At 37.4% G+C, this 17,274-nt stretch overlaps 1 protein-coding gene across 3 annotated transcripts in view; it reads left to right on the top strand.

Annotated features, from left to right (window-relative positions):
* Window positions 1-17,274, top strand: part of LOC125631940 (dynein axonemal heavy chain 5) — a 286,700-nt gene that overhangs the window by 143,798 nt on the left and 125,628 nt on the right. For all 3 annotated transcript variants that reach the window (XR_012667111.1, XM_048839434.2, XM_075125496.1), the window contains exons 47-55: window positions 1,014-1,231; window positions 2,486-2,797; window positions 6,910-6,999; window positions 7,097-7,333; window positions 7,860-8,027; window positions 11,200-11,406; window positions 13,226-13,555; window positions 15,845-16,051; window positions 16,139-16,381. Coding sequence is in view for 2 of the 3 variants with exons in the window: in XM_048839434.2 (XP_048695391.2) it covers window positions 1,014-1,231; window positions 2,486-2,797; window positions 6,910-6,999; window positions 7,097-7,333; window positions 7,860-8,027; window positions 11,200-11,406; window positions 13,226-13,555; window positions 15,845-16,051; window positions 16,139-16,381 (2,012 nt within the window). In the remaining variant the exon portion in view is untranslated. The remainder of the gene's footprint in view (window positions 1-1,013; window positions 1,232-2,485; window positions 2,798-6,909; window positions 7,000-7,096; window positions 7,334-7,859; window positions 8,028-11,199; window positions 11,407-13,225; window positions 13,556-15,844; window positions 16,052-16,138; window positions 16,382-17,274) is intronic.

Raw genomic sequence — 17,274 nt, 5'->3', positions numbered from 1 at the left:
AGATCCTAGAGGCATGCTCTGCATTATGGGCCTAATCCAAAGCTCATTGGATTCAGCGGAGAGTCTCTCTCTAACTGGAATGGGTTTGGCTCAGATCTTATGTTCCTAATGTAGGGCTGGATCCTGCACAGTTCTGAGCACCTCCTATGAGGTATTGAACACATACAACTCCTATTCCTTTTAGAGGGAGTCACAGTCACTCTGCATTACGCATGCTTGGGTCCATAATGTTGGTCAGAAGCTCTATGCTACTAAATCCCTCCATAACTTTGCATCCAAGATTTTCAAAGTCACCTATGGGATTTCGATGTCCAATTTCCATTACAATTAATGGGAAACGGGCATCCAAATCTCTAGGTGGCTTTGAAAATCTCAGTCTGAATCTCCCATCTGCTTTCAAACTATGTCATTGTTTCTTGGCAAACAGCTTTTTTGAATTAATATAAAGTAACTGAATAGGATCAGCTATAGCCTAATTTTAATTTATTGTTTAAGAACTCAGTTGGCAACATGAGTATAAACTGATGAAGTAACAAGTTTGTCTGTTACTAAGAAAAATATATCAAAAATGTCTTCCTGGTTTATGCAAGTGTATGTTTTTGTTCCTTGTCTCCAGGAAGAAATGTTCAGTTTTGTATATCACTTGGAACAACTCTTTCTTGTAAAAGATATTTTAAAATGATTGTTTTTGTTTACCACCAATCAATTGAGTGTCACCTCATATGAACATCGAAAGACAGCTGTGTTTTCCAATTAGAAAAAGGAACAGAACTGCCTACGGGAGGATAGAGAGCCACATTGGCTTGCCTAGCAGAATAAATCAGGCATTTATGAAAGGCTTTAATAAAACATTTAAAAATTTAATTTCAGTCAACATCAAGAAAGTGGAATGAAAAACATCTTTTTTAAATTTAGTTTTGATTTAAAAAAAACAAGTTTCTTATGTAATGCATCATTAAATTGGTGTCTGACATTTTGGCATTTTATTTAAAACAAGTTTATGTTATTTTAAGGTATGATGACTCTGGGTCCGACTGGTTCAGGAAAGACAAAATGCATTAATATCTTGATGAAAGCCATGACAGACTGTGGCACTCCTCATAAAGAGATGAGGATGAACCCAAAGGCAATTACAGCTTCCCAGATGTTTGGTACTCTGGATGTTGCTACAAATGATTGGACAGATGGCATTTTCTCTACTTTATGGAGAAAAACTTTAAAAGCAAAGAAGGTAACTGGATATTGTGTTCTGACAGCCAATAATAGCATGTAATACTGTTTCTGTAAGATATTATTACAAAGCAACACATCCCTTTCAGTGCTTCATTTACATGAAGGGTCTGTTATGATCAAATCAAATTTGAAAATATAATATTTTAGTTGTTGTTTGTGTCTGAGGGCTTGTCTTCACTACTGCGGTAAGTCGACCTAAGTTACGCTACTCCAGCTACATGAATAACGTAGATGGAGTCGATGTAGCTTAGGTCAGCTTGCCTCGGTGTCTTCACTGCGCTGCGTCTATGGGAGATGCTCTCTGGTCGACTCACCTTAATCTTCTCATGGAGCTGGAGTACTAGAGTTGACCGGAGAGTGTTCTGCCATTGATTTAGTGGGTCTTCACTAGACCCGCTAAATTGACATCCGCTGCAATATCCCTGGAAGTGAAGACAAGCCCTGAGCATTTAGGAATGTATACAGGGTTACTCTGAAGTACATGCCAGAGAACACTCACCTCCTTAAGCACAGACTTGAGGTTCTGGGGCTGGATCAGTGAGCTCTGTAGGGTTTTATTTCCTCTTTCATCTTCTGTAAACCTTTAGTCCTTCCATTCTTTTCAACTCCCATACAAAGATTTTCAGTGGTTTAATATAGAGACAAAGTGGGGGAATCTCTCCCACCCATGTTTTACATCCACGCCACTCCAGATCAGTAATTATATTGGAGCAATGTAGTTATAGCCTCAGTTGAAAAATGTTGCATACTGATTTCTCTTCTCTCTCCTCAGACCTGCCAACAGTGCTGCCACAGAGCCATATATGTTATGAAGGTTGCATTGTGTTTTATTTAGGCCTTGGAAAATGTGAAAGGTTGATATGAAAGAATTAGGTATCATCTGTTAAGGGATTGTAGGCCTGCTCCTGTTCTCACTGAAGTTAATGGAAATTGTTTTCACCCGCTTTTGTGGGAACAGGATCAGGCCATATGGCTGTCACAGGGGAAAGCAACATCTCTCTGTATATAACAACTGAAGTTAACTTTTTGTCACTTTGATCAAAAAATCTTTGGTATGACACACAGTAATGAAGTGAGATTTCAAATCACTGGGTAAATAAGGAAAAAAAGGAAATATTATGATTAATAATAAAGCATTCAGCACCAGATCAGATAATTTATAAGTCAATATTATATAAAGTAATGTATTCTCCTGTGTTAAAAAAACTATATTTTTGATCATAGTATTTACACTTGCACATGTATGTTTTAGGGAGAACACATATGGATAGTTTTGGATGGTCCTGTGGATGCAATATGGATTGAAAATCTGAACTCCGTTCTAGATGATAACAAGACCCTTACTTTGGCTAATGGAGATCGTATTCCAATGTCCCCAAACTGCAAGATTGTTTTTGAGCCCCATAACATTGACAATGCTTCCCCAGCAACAGTATCTCGTAATGGGATGGTCTTCATGAGTTCCTCAGTGTTAGATTGGAGGCCTATTTTAAAGGCTTGGCTGCAAACTTTGCCTGCTACACACTCTGATGTCCTATGGAACAGCTTTAACAGTGTATTTCAGGTATTAAGGCCAATACTTGCTACAAATTAAAATGAATTGCAATCTACTTATTTAACACATCTGGATAAATTAGCATTATTTTTCCTAAATTCTACTTCAGTTGTTTATCCCATTTATTTATTTAATAAAATAAAGAACTGACATGAAGGATAACCACAAGACATAATGCGGACAAAGAAAGGGCCTATAACAATAGCTAACGTAATCTAAATGAAACGATATTAGGTGGATAATATGGCCACTAATTTGAGTGGTGGGAGAGCTTTTCCCTTTGTTTTTATTTTTTTAATCTGTTGGCTGGTTGGAGATAAATTGTTATCTCCATTTGATTATTTTATGCTGCTGGCTGGCAGAATTAATTTATGCTGCTTGGTGACTAACATTGTTTTAGGTATTTTAATTATCACTAGAGTGCTCAGGAGGGTCTAAATGGGCTTTTTTGTTTGTGTTATATTTAAATAAATAAGAAAAAAATCAGGCTAAATTCATCCTTATTGAAGCTCTGTTAACTTCAGTTACAGCAGGGGTGCATTTGATCCGTGAAGTGTATATTCTGTAGCACCATGCACTTTTAAGTTAAGACTTGTGTGCATGATACTTTTGACATAGCATCTCTTTAATAAATTATTAGGCTAAATCATGCTGAATCCAAAAAGACCAGAAGGAAAATCCAGAATGTCTTATCCTTCCATACTACAAGTACAAAATGCTATGTAACCCTCTGCAAGATATTCATGAATGAGGCAAAGGCTGAGAATTGACAGAGTTTTCATTAATCACCAGGGACAGTCCTACACAGTGGTGGATGTATATTAGTCTTACATGTAATAGACAATCTCTGATGCAACTGAAACTTAATTTTTCTTCATAAAACATTACTACTGAAAGTTAATGCTGTGTATTCTTTTTGCCTTTGTAATTTTCTTCTCATTTCTTTAGTTGCCACCTGTAGTAGCACAACTGAAACCTATCTTTCCTTTCCTTTCCTTTCCTTTCCTTTCCCATTAACTGTCTCTTTTGCCAATTCTCCCTGTTCATTTACCTCAGATTCCATAGTTGTTTTTTCCCCACCTTTTTCATTTTTGTTGGAGTCTACAAGTGAGGTTTTTCTTGTGCTGGCCTTTTGACCTGTCATTGTAAAAAATTAGTTTATAAATATGACAAAAGCAATGACTAATATACTATTACAATAGCTAGAATGTTAACAAATGACTTCTCATAGAAACATTTCATCTTAGTTCCTTCCCATTTACATTGAAACCCACTTCTGGCATTACATTCATTTTGCTGTAACCTCCAAAAAGTAATGCTCAGACTTAATATTTCCTGCAGCGGTAAGAAAGGTAATTTTTATAATGAATTTTTAAAATATGCTTCCAAAATAATGTATATTTGGGTAAATTTACTGTTTCCGTCCCATGATCTTCTTTTATATTTTATGCTGTATCTTGTTCTGAACGCATAAGAGTGACGTTTTTCAGAAAAAAAGTGTATTTTATTAGCCTGAGAGATGGAAAAGCAGTGAAATATAAAGTTTTTTCCATGCTGAAGGCTGTATTTGGAACTATCCAAATGTAAACCAAAGTTGTCAGACTGTCAGTTCTCCTTTCATTTTTAATGAGCTAGCTTTGCTTCTCAAATAATGTGAGCGATAACGCTGATTTTACAGATGGAGATAATACTGATTCCATATACAGATGGCTTCTTTTTCTCTTCTTACTTTTTTCAGTATATAAAAAATTGGATAAGTAAACTATACAAGAGAACTTCATAAAATAAAGTGTACTAACAGCAGTATTCAAACTTCAAATACAGGATTACTCACATTAGACCCAGTATCGATAAAAATACAGAGATGATAGCTTATAAGTAAGTAACATGTAGTAGAACAGTGTTGATAATGCTACAGAAGGGACAGAATCTGTCTTCAATTACCACTTGTGCAAAACCACTTAAATCGATGCGAATTGAACTAAATTTGGCTCTGAATTAGGTGAGAGATCAAATGCAGTATTTACAGTTCGTTTACAAGGAACTATCAGTTCTTTGATTATACAGCATTAAAAATCAGTATATAAGGTAAACATGATCCATGAATGAAATCTCAGGGCCAGTTCCTAATCAGAAACAAGAACTGTGAATCAGAGTTGCCATATTATTTTGTCTGGCACAGATGTCCTGACAATTTGTACTAAATAATGTAAAGGGACTGTCAAGGTAAATATTGTTATAATTCTTGTCATGATAACATTCTGTTAAGAGACCAAAAATAATACCAATATTTTAAATTTACTTTCATTATCAAAGGATCCCAAAACACTTTGCTGTGCAAGAACCATTTCACCCACTACTGAACACATGTGGTGTGGAATTGCAGCAGCTATTTAATAGCAAACAACAGTGGTGGACAACAGTTTAGGACAGGAAGTGAAGAAGATTACATATCAGTATGAAACTTTGGGGAAAATGTATCTATTTACTCATTTATAAAATATACACAATTACAGAAGTTCAGCTTTCTATATAAAATGTGATATAAAGACCAAAAGAAAAGAGAAGAATAAACTCACAAAAACCTATTTTCAATAGAATCAGGACTATCTTTGAGGTCTCTTTTTTCCATAGGAGCTTTTTCAGTCAGGTTAGTGTGACCCTCAGAAGTGGCTTCAAAATATTAAACTTTACTGTCCACATCTAAAATCCTAACACTAAGCTCTACATGCACATTTCCTCTCCCTGAGTTATACAGCCTCCTATAACTGATAGAGTTGCTTTTTTGCAAGAGGTAAGCATCTGGGGAAGTTTCTGGAGATTGAAGTAATCAGAGGAATCCTACAAAGAGGATGCTCAGTTAGTGGCATTGGTCCTTTTTGTCAGAGAATATAAAGCTGTAAAATCTGTTGTTGCTTTGATGTAGGCAACTTGAGCTTTATCATTTTCTTGTACAATTCGATACAGAGCAATTGTCATCTTGGATCAGAGCTAAGGTTCATCTAATCCAGTGTCCTATCTCTGACAGTGGCCAGAAACAGGTGCTTCAAAGGAACTTGTAAAAGTACTGCAATAGACAGATGGGAGATAATCTGGTCCCCACATTAGATCTCATCCTGATCTCTAACAGTTGAAGAATAGCATTAGCCTTGGAGCATGAAGTTTAATCTCCCATCCAAAATTTTTGTTAACATTAACTATTATGACTCTGGCTATTTTTGTTATTAATATAAATGTCCAAGCCTTTTTTGAATCTTGCTCAATTTTTGTGGCAGAGAGTTCCACAGTCTACACATCTTGAGAAAATTTTTTTTCCTTTTATCGGTTTTGAACTTGCCACCTTTTAATTTAATTGAATGTCCCCTTGTTCTTGTGTTCTGAGACAGGGAAAACAGAAGTTTCTGATCTAACTTCTCAATACCATTAATATTTTTATATACTTTTTGTCATTTCATCTTATTATTTCTCCAGTTCCTCCATGTCTAAAGAAAATACCCAAATAAATGATAAACTCATTTAAACTATCTTCCTGGAGCTTGCAACCTACTTTCTTCCAATGTATTGAAAGCATTTAAAATATAGTAATAGAAATTTATTTGAAGTGCATTAGAAACTATAGCCCTGATTATCCTCTCACATCAGTTTGAACCAAGGACCTCATTGCAGTTATATTAGTGAAAAACCAGCATGTGTGAGAGGAGAATCATACTCAAGAAAGAGGGAGATGGTCTAATGTATGTATCGTTATGGCAAGCTTTGTGTTGCTGTCTTCCAACCAAAAAAAAGGCAACAGTAAATGTGCACAACATATATGGCAGATCCGCAATGTAACTCAAGAACACTTTTTGAATCGCTCCTTTTGAATATTGCTTTATGTAGCCATTATGAATAATTTCACTCACTATGATACATCAAAGTTACCTATTTAGGATGTTTGCTAATAGTGACTTTTCATGTTTTAAATCTGAATATTCGTACTCTCAGAAATTGAAGTGAAATGTATTTAAGTCACAGAATAAAGCAATTGAACACTTATATTAAAAATAAATCATGGCACTGATTTATGAGTTTTTAAAATGGGTTTCTTTATACTCAGATGAACATAATGTTTTCCTTTGCAGGATTTGATTGATTTTGTTTTCACTGCTGTGACACCAAAAATGCCAGTTTTAGAATGCATGTACATCAAACAAGCTATTGACCTCCTACAGGTAGCTATGACATCAGGTTATCTGTATCTTATTCTGTTATTTGTGCCTGGATATAGTTCAGAGCAGGCAATGGTTACACATTGTGTCTTTTTTACAGGGTTTATTGGCAGACAGAAATGAGAAGCAGCCCAACCAAGAGCATCTAGCTCGCTTGTTTGTTTTTGCTATAATGTGGTCAGTAGGAGCTCTTCTGGAATTGGATGACAGAGTGAAAATGGAACTGTTCTTACAGAATCATTCTACAACGCTGGAACTCCCAGCCGTGAATGGAGAGGAAACCATGTTTGAGTTTGGTATTAGTGATTGTGGTCAGTGGGAGCACTGGTCAAAGAGGGTTGGTATGCAGTAATATACTAGTTCATTCTTTTGAGTAAGCCTGATAAATATATTTGACAAGAAAAACATTGTTTTTTACTCACTAAAACTTGTAATTTAGTTTGGAAAATTATGCCTAATAAATGACCATAAGATTCTTTTTTTGAAGGAATTTTTCTCTCACCACAAGTATTTTGGGTCAGAGATTGAGAACAGACAATGGAAATAGTTTGGGAATGAAACAGGAAAAAAAAATCCTGTCTTAGCTTTCTCCAGTGCCTGTCACCATAATATAATTAAGTTCCCCCAGCAAAGACCAAAATAGTCTATAAAATGGATAATCGGGCTGGGGGCAGTGAAAATACTCCATTAGTCTTACACCCCATTCAGGAAAGCAGGGCAGCCTACTGACTAAATGCTAGCGAACACTCTGCTTTCAAGAAAAAATACTTTTGAAATAGTGTATTGGTTTTGTGTTCACATGCAGTGCCCTTATGGTTCTGAAGAAAATGTCTAACCTATTGTTTATATTATTTCTATTTCAGGTACCTGAATATGTTTATCCTAAAGAGTCAGTGCCAGAATATACTTCCATCCTAGTTCCAAATGTAGACAATGTCCGAACAGATTTTCTAATGGACACTATCATGAAGCAGGGGAAAGCAGTTCTACTTATTGGAGAGCAGGGAACAGCAAAAACAGTTATGGTTAAGGTACATAGAACAGAAAAAAAATCTTCCCATCTTCAGAGTACAGCACTGGTACAAAAATAATTGACCTGAGCGCATGTGTTACACTGAAATGGGCAGGTTAGAAAATATGATTAAATGCCCACCACATTAAATTACAGCAATTCCCATTGAGACATTTTGCCCAATACACACACATTGTAGTTCAGAAAAGGATACATAATAGCTATTTATCATTTTGCTAGTGATGATCATAGGACCATGACATAATTGTTAGGCAAGTCACCTTTTTTCAGGTGCTGTCTCCAGATTTTTCATGAGAAGCTAGATTAGAGAGCTTGCTAACACACTGCCTCTGGCTGTAGCATTTCTTATGTTTCTCTCCATGCTCTTTCTGTGACATATGCATGTACTGTCCTTTTGATCCTTTATCCCAACACTATTTGTCCACATTGCAAAGACTTTTTCAGAAGCTAAGAAGGACAGAAATAAAAACTTCTTTCTTCACTTGGAGATTTTTCAGAGGCCAAGTCTAATAGTTCTTATCTGCCCTCTTCATTGGCTAATAGAAAACTACTTATTGTACTTTTCTCCACAGGGGGAATGCTACAAGAATTACTCTTAAAGTACTCAATGCGTGTTTTTTTTTTTCATTTATAAAATGCCCCTAGTTAGTCTCATGGTCCAGGTACAAAATTTAATAGCTTACTATATAAGAACCCAAAGACTAGAAGAAAAGATCTACTCCCAAATTATAGATTAAACACCAGCGCACCCTCTAGATAATCTGCTTCCCCTGGAATGTGAATTTTAAGACCCATCTTCAAGTGGTTTGTACTGACACCAGTAGCAATTAATACTACTTTTTCAGTTCAGCTGTTGGTGCCTCCATGCGTGCCAATATAATATCAACTTCTGTTCCTGGCACCAGCTGGGAAAACTCTTTTAGCTGCATGAAGGGGAGTGGTATGGATGTTGGTCCTGATAGCCTACATACTGGAATTCAGCCAGATGCTAACTATCTCCAGCCTTCAGCTGCCTCTCCCCTCCCTAAAAATACTTAGAACTTATTCCAAGGAGTGACTTACCTCTTATCTATTCTAAACAGAAAAAGAATATCCCTTCACAGAGGGAGGCATAATTTTAAAAAGCACCAAGATCCATTCAGTCTCATTTCATATTAAGGATTATAGCAAACTGCCTCTCCAAGTGATCCTCCTCCTCCTCCTTTACTTTACTCGTTACCAGGGCCGGCTCCAGGCACCAGCATTCCAAGCAGGTGCTTGGGGCGGCAGTTGGAAAGCGGCGACAGTTCCTCCGGCCGCGGCGGCAATTTGGCAGCAGCTCCTCTGTCCCGCCCACCACGGCGGCAAGTCGGGGGCAGCTTCTTCCTTTTGCCGTCTGCAGCGGCAGTTTTTTCACTGCGTGGGGCGGCAAAAACTGTAGAGCTGGCCCTGCTCATTACCTGCACTTTATAGAAAGGAATTCCTTGTGTTCAGGAATTGCCAGATATGTGCAACTGCTTTCATAAAAAAACAAAACAAAAATCCCCAAGCACCTTTTTGAAATGGAAAATTTCAGGAGTTTAACTGAAAATTTGGAAAAGCTTTGTGTGTGAATACATGGTGATGGTTATAATGGAGGCTGGTTTACAACCTTTATTATAGTAGTAGTTGTTGGGAGTTCTACTCTTCTAAGAGTAGAAAGCCTTATTTACACTGGTGTAGTAGAGTGGAGAACCAGGCCCAGAATCCGGTTAATAATCTTGACATTGAGAGTTCCTGTCCTACAGATGTCAGAAATGATTTTCAGCAACATGACTTCTGCAACAGGAGATCTCCGAAGACCCATTTAAGTCAAAACTATTTATTCCATATATATATGAGCATTAATTATTTGAGCTGTAATTATTCTCACCATGTAAAGTTTGTACTAAAAAAAATGAGACAGGATTTCTTTTGAATTGTTCTTGCATTTGTAATGTTACACAGGCTATTATTAATACCATAAGGAGAGGGATGGGCAGTGAAACGCTCCAGTTAACCAGCTGCCTGTGGTGTTCTTCAAATACCCAACTATGGTGTTCGAGGAACATCATCTTTTTGTGTCTTCTTCAGAAAAAGTGCTTCTAAAAGGCAGCACTTCTGAAAGGGAGATTCTGGTTTTGGGCAGTCAGCAAAATCGAGATCCTAATGTTGTTCATCAAAATATCTTTTTGGGGATGGAAAATATTTTCCTTTCTGATGTAGCTGATTTTCTTTTCTGAAGTACCCCACTAGATCTGCTGTTGATCAGATAGTTATAAAATCTGACTAAGAGTAATGCAGAGCTCTAAATATTCTTTGTTCTGAGGTTCTGAAATTGGAGAATTTCCATTCAACTCTGTTATAAATTTAAGAATTTAAATTATGTTTGGTATTTTCATCCTTATAGGCAAAGTGAATCTTTTAAAACTGTTCAGTTAAAAACACAATTGAAAATCCCAGGTTTTTAATGCAGCACATGTAGCGACTTATCCTGTTAAACAAAATATCAGAAAACAGTTTCCTCCTTAATGTACCTGCCTTGACTTCACTTAAATTCAGGGTTTGTGGATTTCGCCTTTGGTACAGTTGGTGATGTTACAAATACCTAAAGCAGTGCAGAGAGTTGAACCCCCTTGACTGCTTAAGGTTATCATCAACAATAGCAGGAATAATACGAGTGTGAACCCAGGTCTTTGTAGGTAAAAAGCTTTCAGACAATCACAAAGATTCTCTGTATTATCAGGGAAAGAGAAATATCAGTCCCTTTGATGTGCCTGTTTCTCATTTACAAAAGTGCCCCTTTACCTTCAGAAAAAAACAAGTTTAAGATTTATTTGCATTATGTCAACAGTGGCAACAATTGAAGACATCTGTTAAACCCTGTAAACTTTAATACTATATATTGATTAAGAGTTTTTTTGAATTTCAGGTTATAGGCTCATAATGTTTGTTTTAAATAAACTTCTGTTAATATTTTAAACTAAATAGTAAGTCCAGGATTCTTAAAAGTTGACAGTAATTTTGGTTGCTTCTGTCCATGGGTGCCCAACTTGAGATACCTTATGTCTGATTTTTCAGATGGGCTGAGCTTAGTGTCTCTCATTGACTTCACCTAGAATTGTGGGTGCTCTGCAGTTCTGAATTACATAAAACATATGTTTATTTTATAGGGTTATACCAGCAAATATGATCCTGAACTTCACCTGACAAAGCGCTTAAACTTCTCTTCTGCCACTCTGCCAAATATGTTCCAAAGGAGTATGGAAAGCTACATAGATAAAAGAATGGGCACTACCTACGGTCCTCCAGCTGGAAAGAAAATGACCATATTTATTGATGACATCAACATGCCTGTGATTAATGAATGGGGTGATCAGGTGAAAAAATGTTAGCATTAAGTAATGAGTGAATGCAGATGCTTCATGTGTACATAAAGGAGAAGCCAACTTGATACAGTGGTGTTTTTAAGACTTTGTAAATATTTTAAGGAGAACTGAAAATCCATATTTTTTGCTGGGTGTGTTTGCAATGAATACTAGGCCATGTCAACAATGGGGCATTTTGCCTAAAATTCCCCACCATTTGTAGCAATGGTACCAGGGGCCAACAGTGTTTTATAGGCTGTATCTGTAGACTTGTTCTGAACAGCATTTAGATAACACAGAGTTTAAATGGGCAACCAGAGCACTGTCAATTCCAGCGTTCCTACCATTACTACTGATGGTTGTGGAGAACCAGGCATAGCAAAAGTGATGAATACTAGATGGGCAAATAGCATAGGATGACATATCCCTGTGATCTATTGGATTATAAATACCTCTGTGCTATTTTTCCTCATAATTGATGAGAAATTGTCAGAATAAAGTGGTCAGAATTAGCATTAAGCTATTTGATAACCATTGTAGCTTTTAGACCTTTCATCCCAGTTACTTGTAGTACTTGTGGTGTTTATGAACTGGCTGTACTGAGAGCAATGGGAAGTAAAGCAGTAGTTTCTATTTTCTACTGAAACAACTATGCTTATCTAGGTAGGAAAAGGGAGCATGAGAATCCAGGAAGCAGTCAAAGCATCTTTCCTTCTTGATCAATCCAGACTTTAAAGCACAGTTACCACTAGCTGGATTCCAACACGATAGCTTAGACAGGTATTTAGGTGCCTAGGTATTCACATGAGTTTTCAAAAATTAATAAATGAATATTTTATATACCTGCCCTTTCTGAAAGTCTGTCTTCAATTTAATCACTCATACATTGGGCCAGCAGGCATCCTTGCTGAGCCTGTACCTCCGAATCTGTAGCACTGTGAACCCCAGCCTGGTCCTGCAAGCCTTGTAGACCTGGTTTGGAAAGTTAGGCTTTTCTCAGTTTCCTGCTTTCTTTCCCTCTGGAAGTAGAGGTTATTCATCATGGACTACTCCTTAGCCTTCTCATTCCCATCCAAAGCCCATGTTCTATCATGTCTCCCCCTCTCCTTCCATCCAGCCCCCGAAACCTGTCTCTCTCACTTTCCAAAGCCCCTATATAACCATCCCCGCTGCTGAAGTAACCACTTCCACTCACTCATCAAGTGTCTGTTCCAGTCACTGTATGAATGTGTGTGTGTGTCTCTCTGTCCCTTCTTGGGCTTCCTGGCCACCCTGATGTCTCTAGTATATGGCTGCAGGCTGATTCTCTACCCACCTGCACCTCATGAGTTGGGTGGCACCTCACCATGCCTAACATTGAGGTGCGTAAGTTTTCCTAGGCACCTTCCTTCTCCCTGGTCCCCAGTACCCTCTTGCATTGTGACAAACCCAATTGGTCACCTGACTATGACTACAATACATACCATTCTATGCAGCCAACCCTGTGCACCTGCAGCTGCTGGTCCCACTTACCATCCTGTATAAACATTTCTGAGGTGCTTGGAAGAACAGTAGGTGCTAGTTAATGTTCTAAAAGATAAGTGAGGTTACTAGATAGCTTTGAAAATTCCTGGACAAGTAATCAGTTACATCTGCCAAACGGACCAGAATATTTGGAATAACTTATTTGTTTTCTTTTGTTGCTTTCCTGAATGGTATTCTGTAAACAACATGATTCACTGCAAAGTACTGTGCCTTTTTCTTTTGCTTGCTCATTTATTGTGCAGGAGATTTGGATTCAGATGAACTGTCAAGAAATAATACCTGATTATTCTCTTTATGTTTCTGTAAGATCACCAATGAGATTGTAAGGCAGCTGATGGAGCAGAAAGGTTTCTACAATTTGGAAAAGCCAGGAGAATTCACTAATGTTGTTGACATCCAGTTTGTAGCTGCCATGATTCACCCTGGAGGAGGTCGGAATGACATTCCTCAGCGCCTCAAGCGTCAATTTAGTGTTTATAACTGCACCCTACCTTCCAATTCGTCTATTGACAAAATATTTAGAACAGTAGCTGAAGGCTATTTCTGTGTGCAGAGAGGCTTCCCAGACAAAATATGTAAACTGGCATCAGCATTAGTACCTACAACTCGAAAAGTCTGGCAAGCAACTAAAGTAAAGGTAAAACGAATGTGACTTTTGTTAACAAGCCTATATTTGCACCATAAAATGAAAAGGTGGGAGAATTGTGTCTTTTTTTACTATAGCACAGTACCTGTGGAATTTCTGCTGTAATGATAATCAGTATCCACAGAATCTATTGTCTGTCAGAAAATGTGATGGTGACAATGATTCTGATGGGATGATATTATTATTTTGTTATTTTATGCTATTAGTGGTAGCTCCTGGAAGCCATGCAGGTGGGCCCCCATTGTACCAGGCAGTGCACAAACATCTATTAAATACAAGTCCCTGCGCCAGGTAGCTTACACTCTAAATAACAAAAAATTGCAGGTGGAAGAAATAAAGAAGCGGGACAAATATTGGGATGTGGGAACAGAGTAACAAAAAATAATAGTCTCCGTAATTCTTAGCTGATCACAAGCAATAGTCATAACTTGCCATCAGTCTAGCTGTAATCAAATTGTATTTTTATATGCATTTCTGAGATAATGATAGGAGACCTGAGCAAGTAATCAACAATGAATAACTTATCATACAAATTTTGCCTCTTTTCTGTACATGAATTATGAAATTTTTGAATTTATTTGAATTTCTTCAGCAAATAATTTTTGGTTTGCAGATTGTTTGCAAATGATTCATGGTGAATATGCAATATCCATGCTGTGCTGGCTAGCTGCTTACATCACATGATGGCATTTCTGTCCCTTGCCTGGATGATAAGTTTAACTAACACACACAGTGGGAATGGCAGATTTACAATATAGAATGCAATTTAAAATTCATTTCTGGCAAATGCTAAAATTTAAAATATTTTTCTCAAGTTTTTATGCTAATAAAGCTTGAGTGCTCAAATATTCATAGATATTAAATATGAAAAGGCCACAAACCCAGTTGAATCACAGATTGTTTTTGAATTTGAACAGGTATTCACAGCCAACTCTAGCTGTCATAAACTTCCTTGGTCAGTAGGATTGTGACCATGACTTGAGGCCTGGAGAATAGGGGTATGGAAAGGGGATAAGGAACTGTGCATATTATATGGGCCTCAGCAGAGACGCAGAGGAACAGCTAGTCAAACTTTTTATAGTGAACAATTTATTCAACAAATATAGGCCTTTTTTCTGTCAGTGAATTGTCTAAGAAGAAATTGTATTTTTTACACGTTTATTCATTGTTCAAAATTGCTTAACACATAGATTCTACAAACATCTTGAATCACTGGTGATCTGTTTGCATTGAGTAGTCAGTCAATTATTTGATGATCAGGATATTTGAGATCTGTGACTGATCACCAAAGTCATATGACATTTATTTTGCTCGTTGATTGGCTGACCAAATTGTCATGAACTACTCCACTTCCACCTGAATTAATTTAATGAATCACAAAACTAATTTCATTTTCTAATTCAAATAATATTGGTTAATAGCTTGAAATTTGCTTCTTATGAACATTCATTTGAATAAAATTTCACTCATATGAATGCTCGTGAGACGCAAGCAAAATAAGGGGGGCATGTCTCTGAATTGGGATAAAACATTTGTAAATACTTTCCCCCACTATTTACCCCACTCTCCACAAAGGGAACTGTGCCCCAGGAGAAAAAAAAGTGTGTTTGTGAACTATTAGAACTCCAAATTTGCTAAATATAAAACAAAAAGGCTAAAGATATCCATTACCTCAGCTGTCTTTGGAAGAAGAGGAAAAGGGGCTACTTTGCTTTTAAAGTTTTTTGTTTAAAGAACTCCTCTCACTCTTCATCTTCCTCCATGCTCTTTTTCCTCCTCCCTATCCTTCCTTATTTCCTTCCTCTTCTTCCCCTCCCCCCCCCCCGCATTTCCTTTCATCTCCTTGTACTCATGCTTGTGAACAAGACAAATGTTCTCAAAAAGAACAAAAAGAGGGAGACAAAATCGGGGAAGAGGGAGGAGAGGATCGAGGGGCCAAGAATTGCAGCTGTTTTTAGTGAGGCCTTTCATTCCATGGTTGGCTGAACTGTCCTTACTGCCCTTCATTCCTTGTTACTGTGGCTTTGAAGATTTCTGGAGAAGTTGATATCCCACATACAAGTAATTTATGAGCTGATCATCATCCTAATCTTGTTTTACTTTCATATGTTAACTGTGTTCTAAATATCATGAATTAATTTCTGTCTTTAGTGCAAAATTAATTTTGAAGTTGATTTAAAAAATGCAGTGTTCATTTAATACCACGTGGATAATTATGAAAGAACTATTTCAGTGCTTCTTAAGTAGTTACTTGAAAATGGATCTAACATTCTTTTATAGATGTTACCAACTCCAGCTAAATTTCATTACATCTTTAATTTACGAGATCTCAGTCGTATTTGGCAAGGAATTCTTACAGTTTCCGCTGAAGTCTGCCAGAACACCAGTGTTTTGGCTGCTCTCTTCCAGCATGAATGCAGTCGTGTTATTGCAGATAGGTTCATCAACCAAAATGACAAAGGCTGGTTTGAAGATATGATAAGAAAGGTAAGATGAATAATGTTCAGTATTCACTTTGAAGGAGGCTTACCAAAAACATAATTGATGATGGTAATATACAACGTTTTCTTGTAGATTGCTTCTGAGGATCATGGTCAAGACTTACTAGGAAATGACCACAAAGAATTATACTTTGTGGATTTTTTGCGTGATGCCCCAGAGGCCACTGGGGATGAACCTGATGAGATAGAGCTAGAAGCTCCTAAAATGTATGAGTCTATTCCTTCCTTTGATAACTTGGCTGAAAGATTACAGATGTTCATGCAGCAGTACAATGAAACCATCAGAGGAACACATATGGACTTAGTATTATTCAAGGTATTTATTTCTCTGATTGACAGTAAAAATAGTTATTATTGAAAGTGCCCCAATATACAGCCCTTCCTGTGTAGATTTCTCTTTATTTAATGATGCATGGATTTTATATGGTCCTGCCAAGATTGTCATTGAAGTTTGACCAAACCTGCCAATTCTATGTTCTGTGAGGAACTCCTGTATCTCTTACAAATGAGCCATAGAGGATGCTCTTTATGCCACCAGGCTGCTGCCTCTGTTCACACCAGTTATTCAGTCACTTTCCAGCTCCCAGTCTTTTCCTTCTTCTTGCCTTGAAACTCCAAAGCAAAAGCTTGTTGCATGCACTGAGAGCGTCTCCTCACTAATTTTCTCCTCACTAATTTTCCCCACCCTCCTACCCATCGAGGCTACCCCCTCCTAAAAGATCCCTTGACCCCTTTTTCTTCACAGACACTTCTTGCTGTCTGGGTGTGGTGGACTTACAGACCAGTTTTTGATTGTATCAGCTCATCATACTGACACCATCCTGTTCTTTGTCATGTCCACTGCAAGGGATGGGCCTGTTCCCTGGGGCTGAGTGCATGGTTTTGAACTGAATTCAAGTGTGATCGGATTAACAGAAAGGCTTGTTTTATGTATTGCTGTCACCGTTTAGGGCATAAATAATATGGTTAATAGAACACAAACACTACTGCTCTTCTACTTTTCCTAATTAGACAAACTGCTGTTTAGAGAGGTTGTAAATATTTCTCCTCAGAGACCAGTTTTTAGGAGCCTCAGTAGGCTTCCTCCCTGCCCCTCCTCTACCCTCAGAGTCACAGGTACCCTTAGGTCCCCTGAGAGCAGGCACTGCATATCACATGCTCTTGGGTGAGCATGAAATAGGGATGCTCTTTCAGGGCCAGATCTACTGC

Source organism: Caretta caretta, chromosome 2 (assembly GCF_965140235.1).
Source record: "Caretta caretta isolate rCarCar2 chromosome 2, rCarCar1.hap1, whole genome shotgun sequence".
NCBI classification, from domain to species: Eukaryota; Metazoa; Chordata; order Testudines; family Cheloniidae; genus Caretta; species Caretta caretta.
This window is presented reverse-complemented; position numbering and strand designations above follow the sequence as displayed.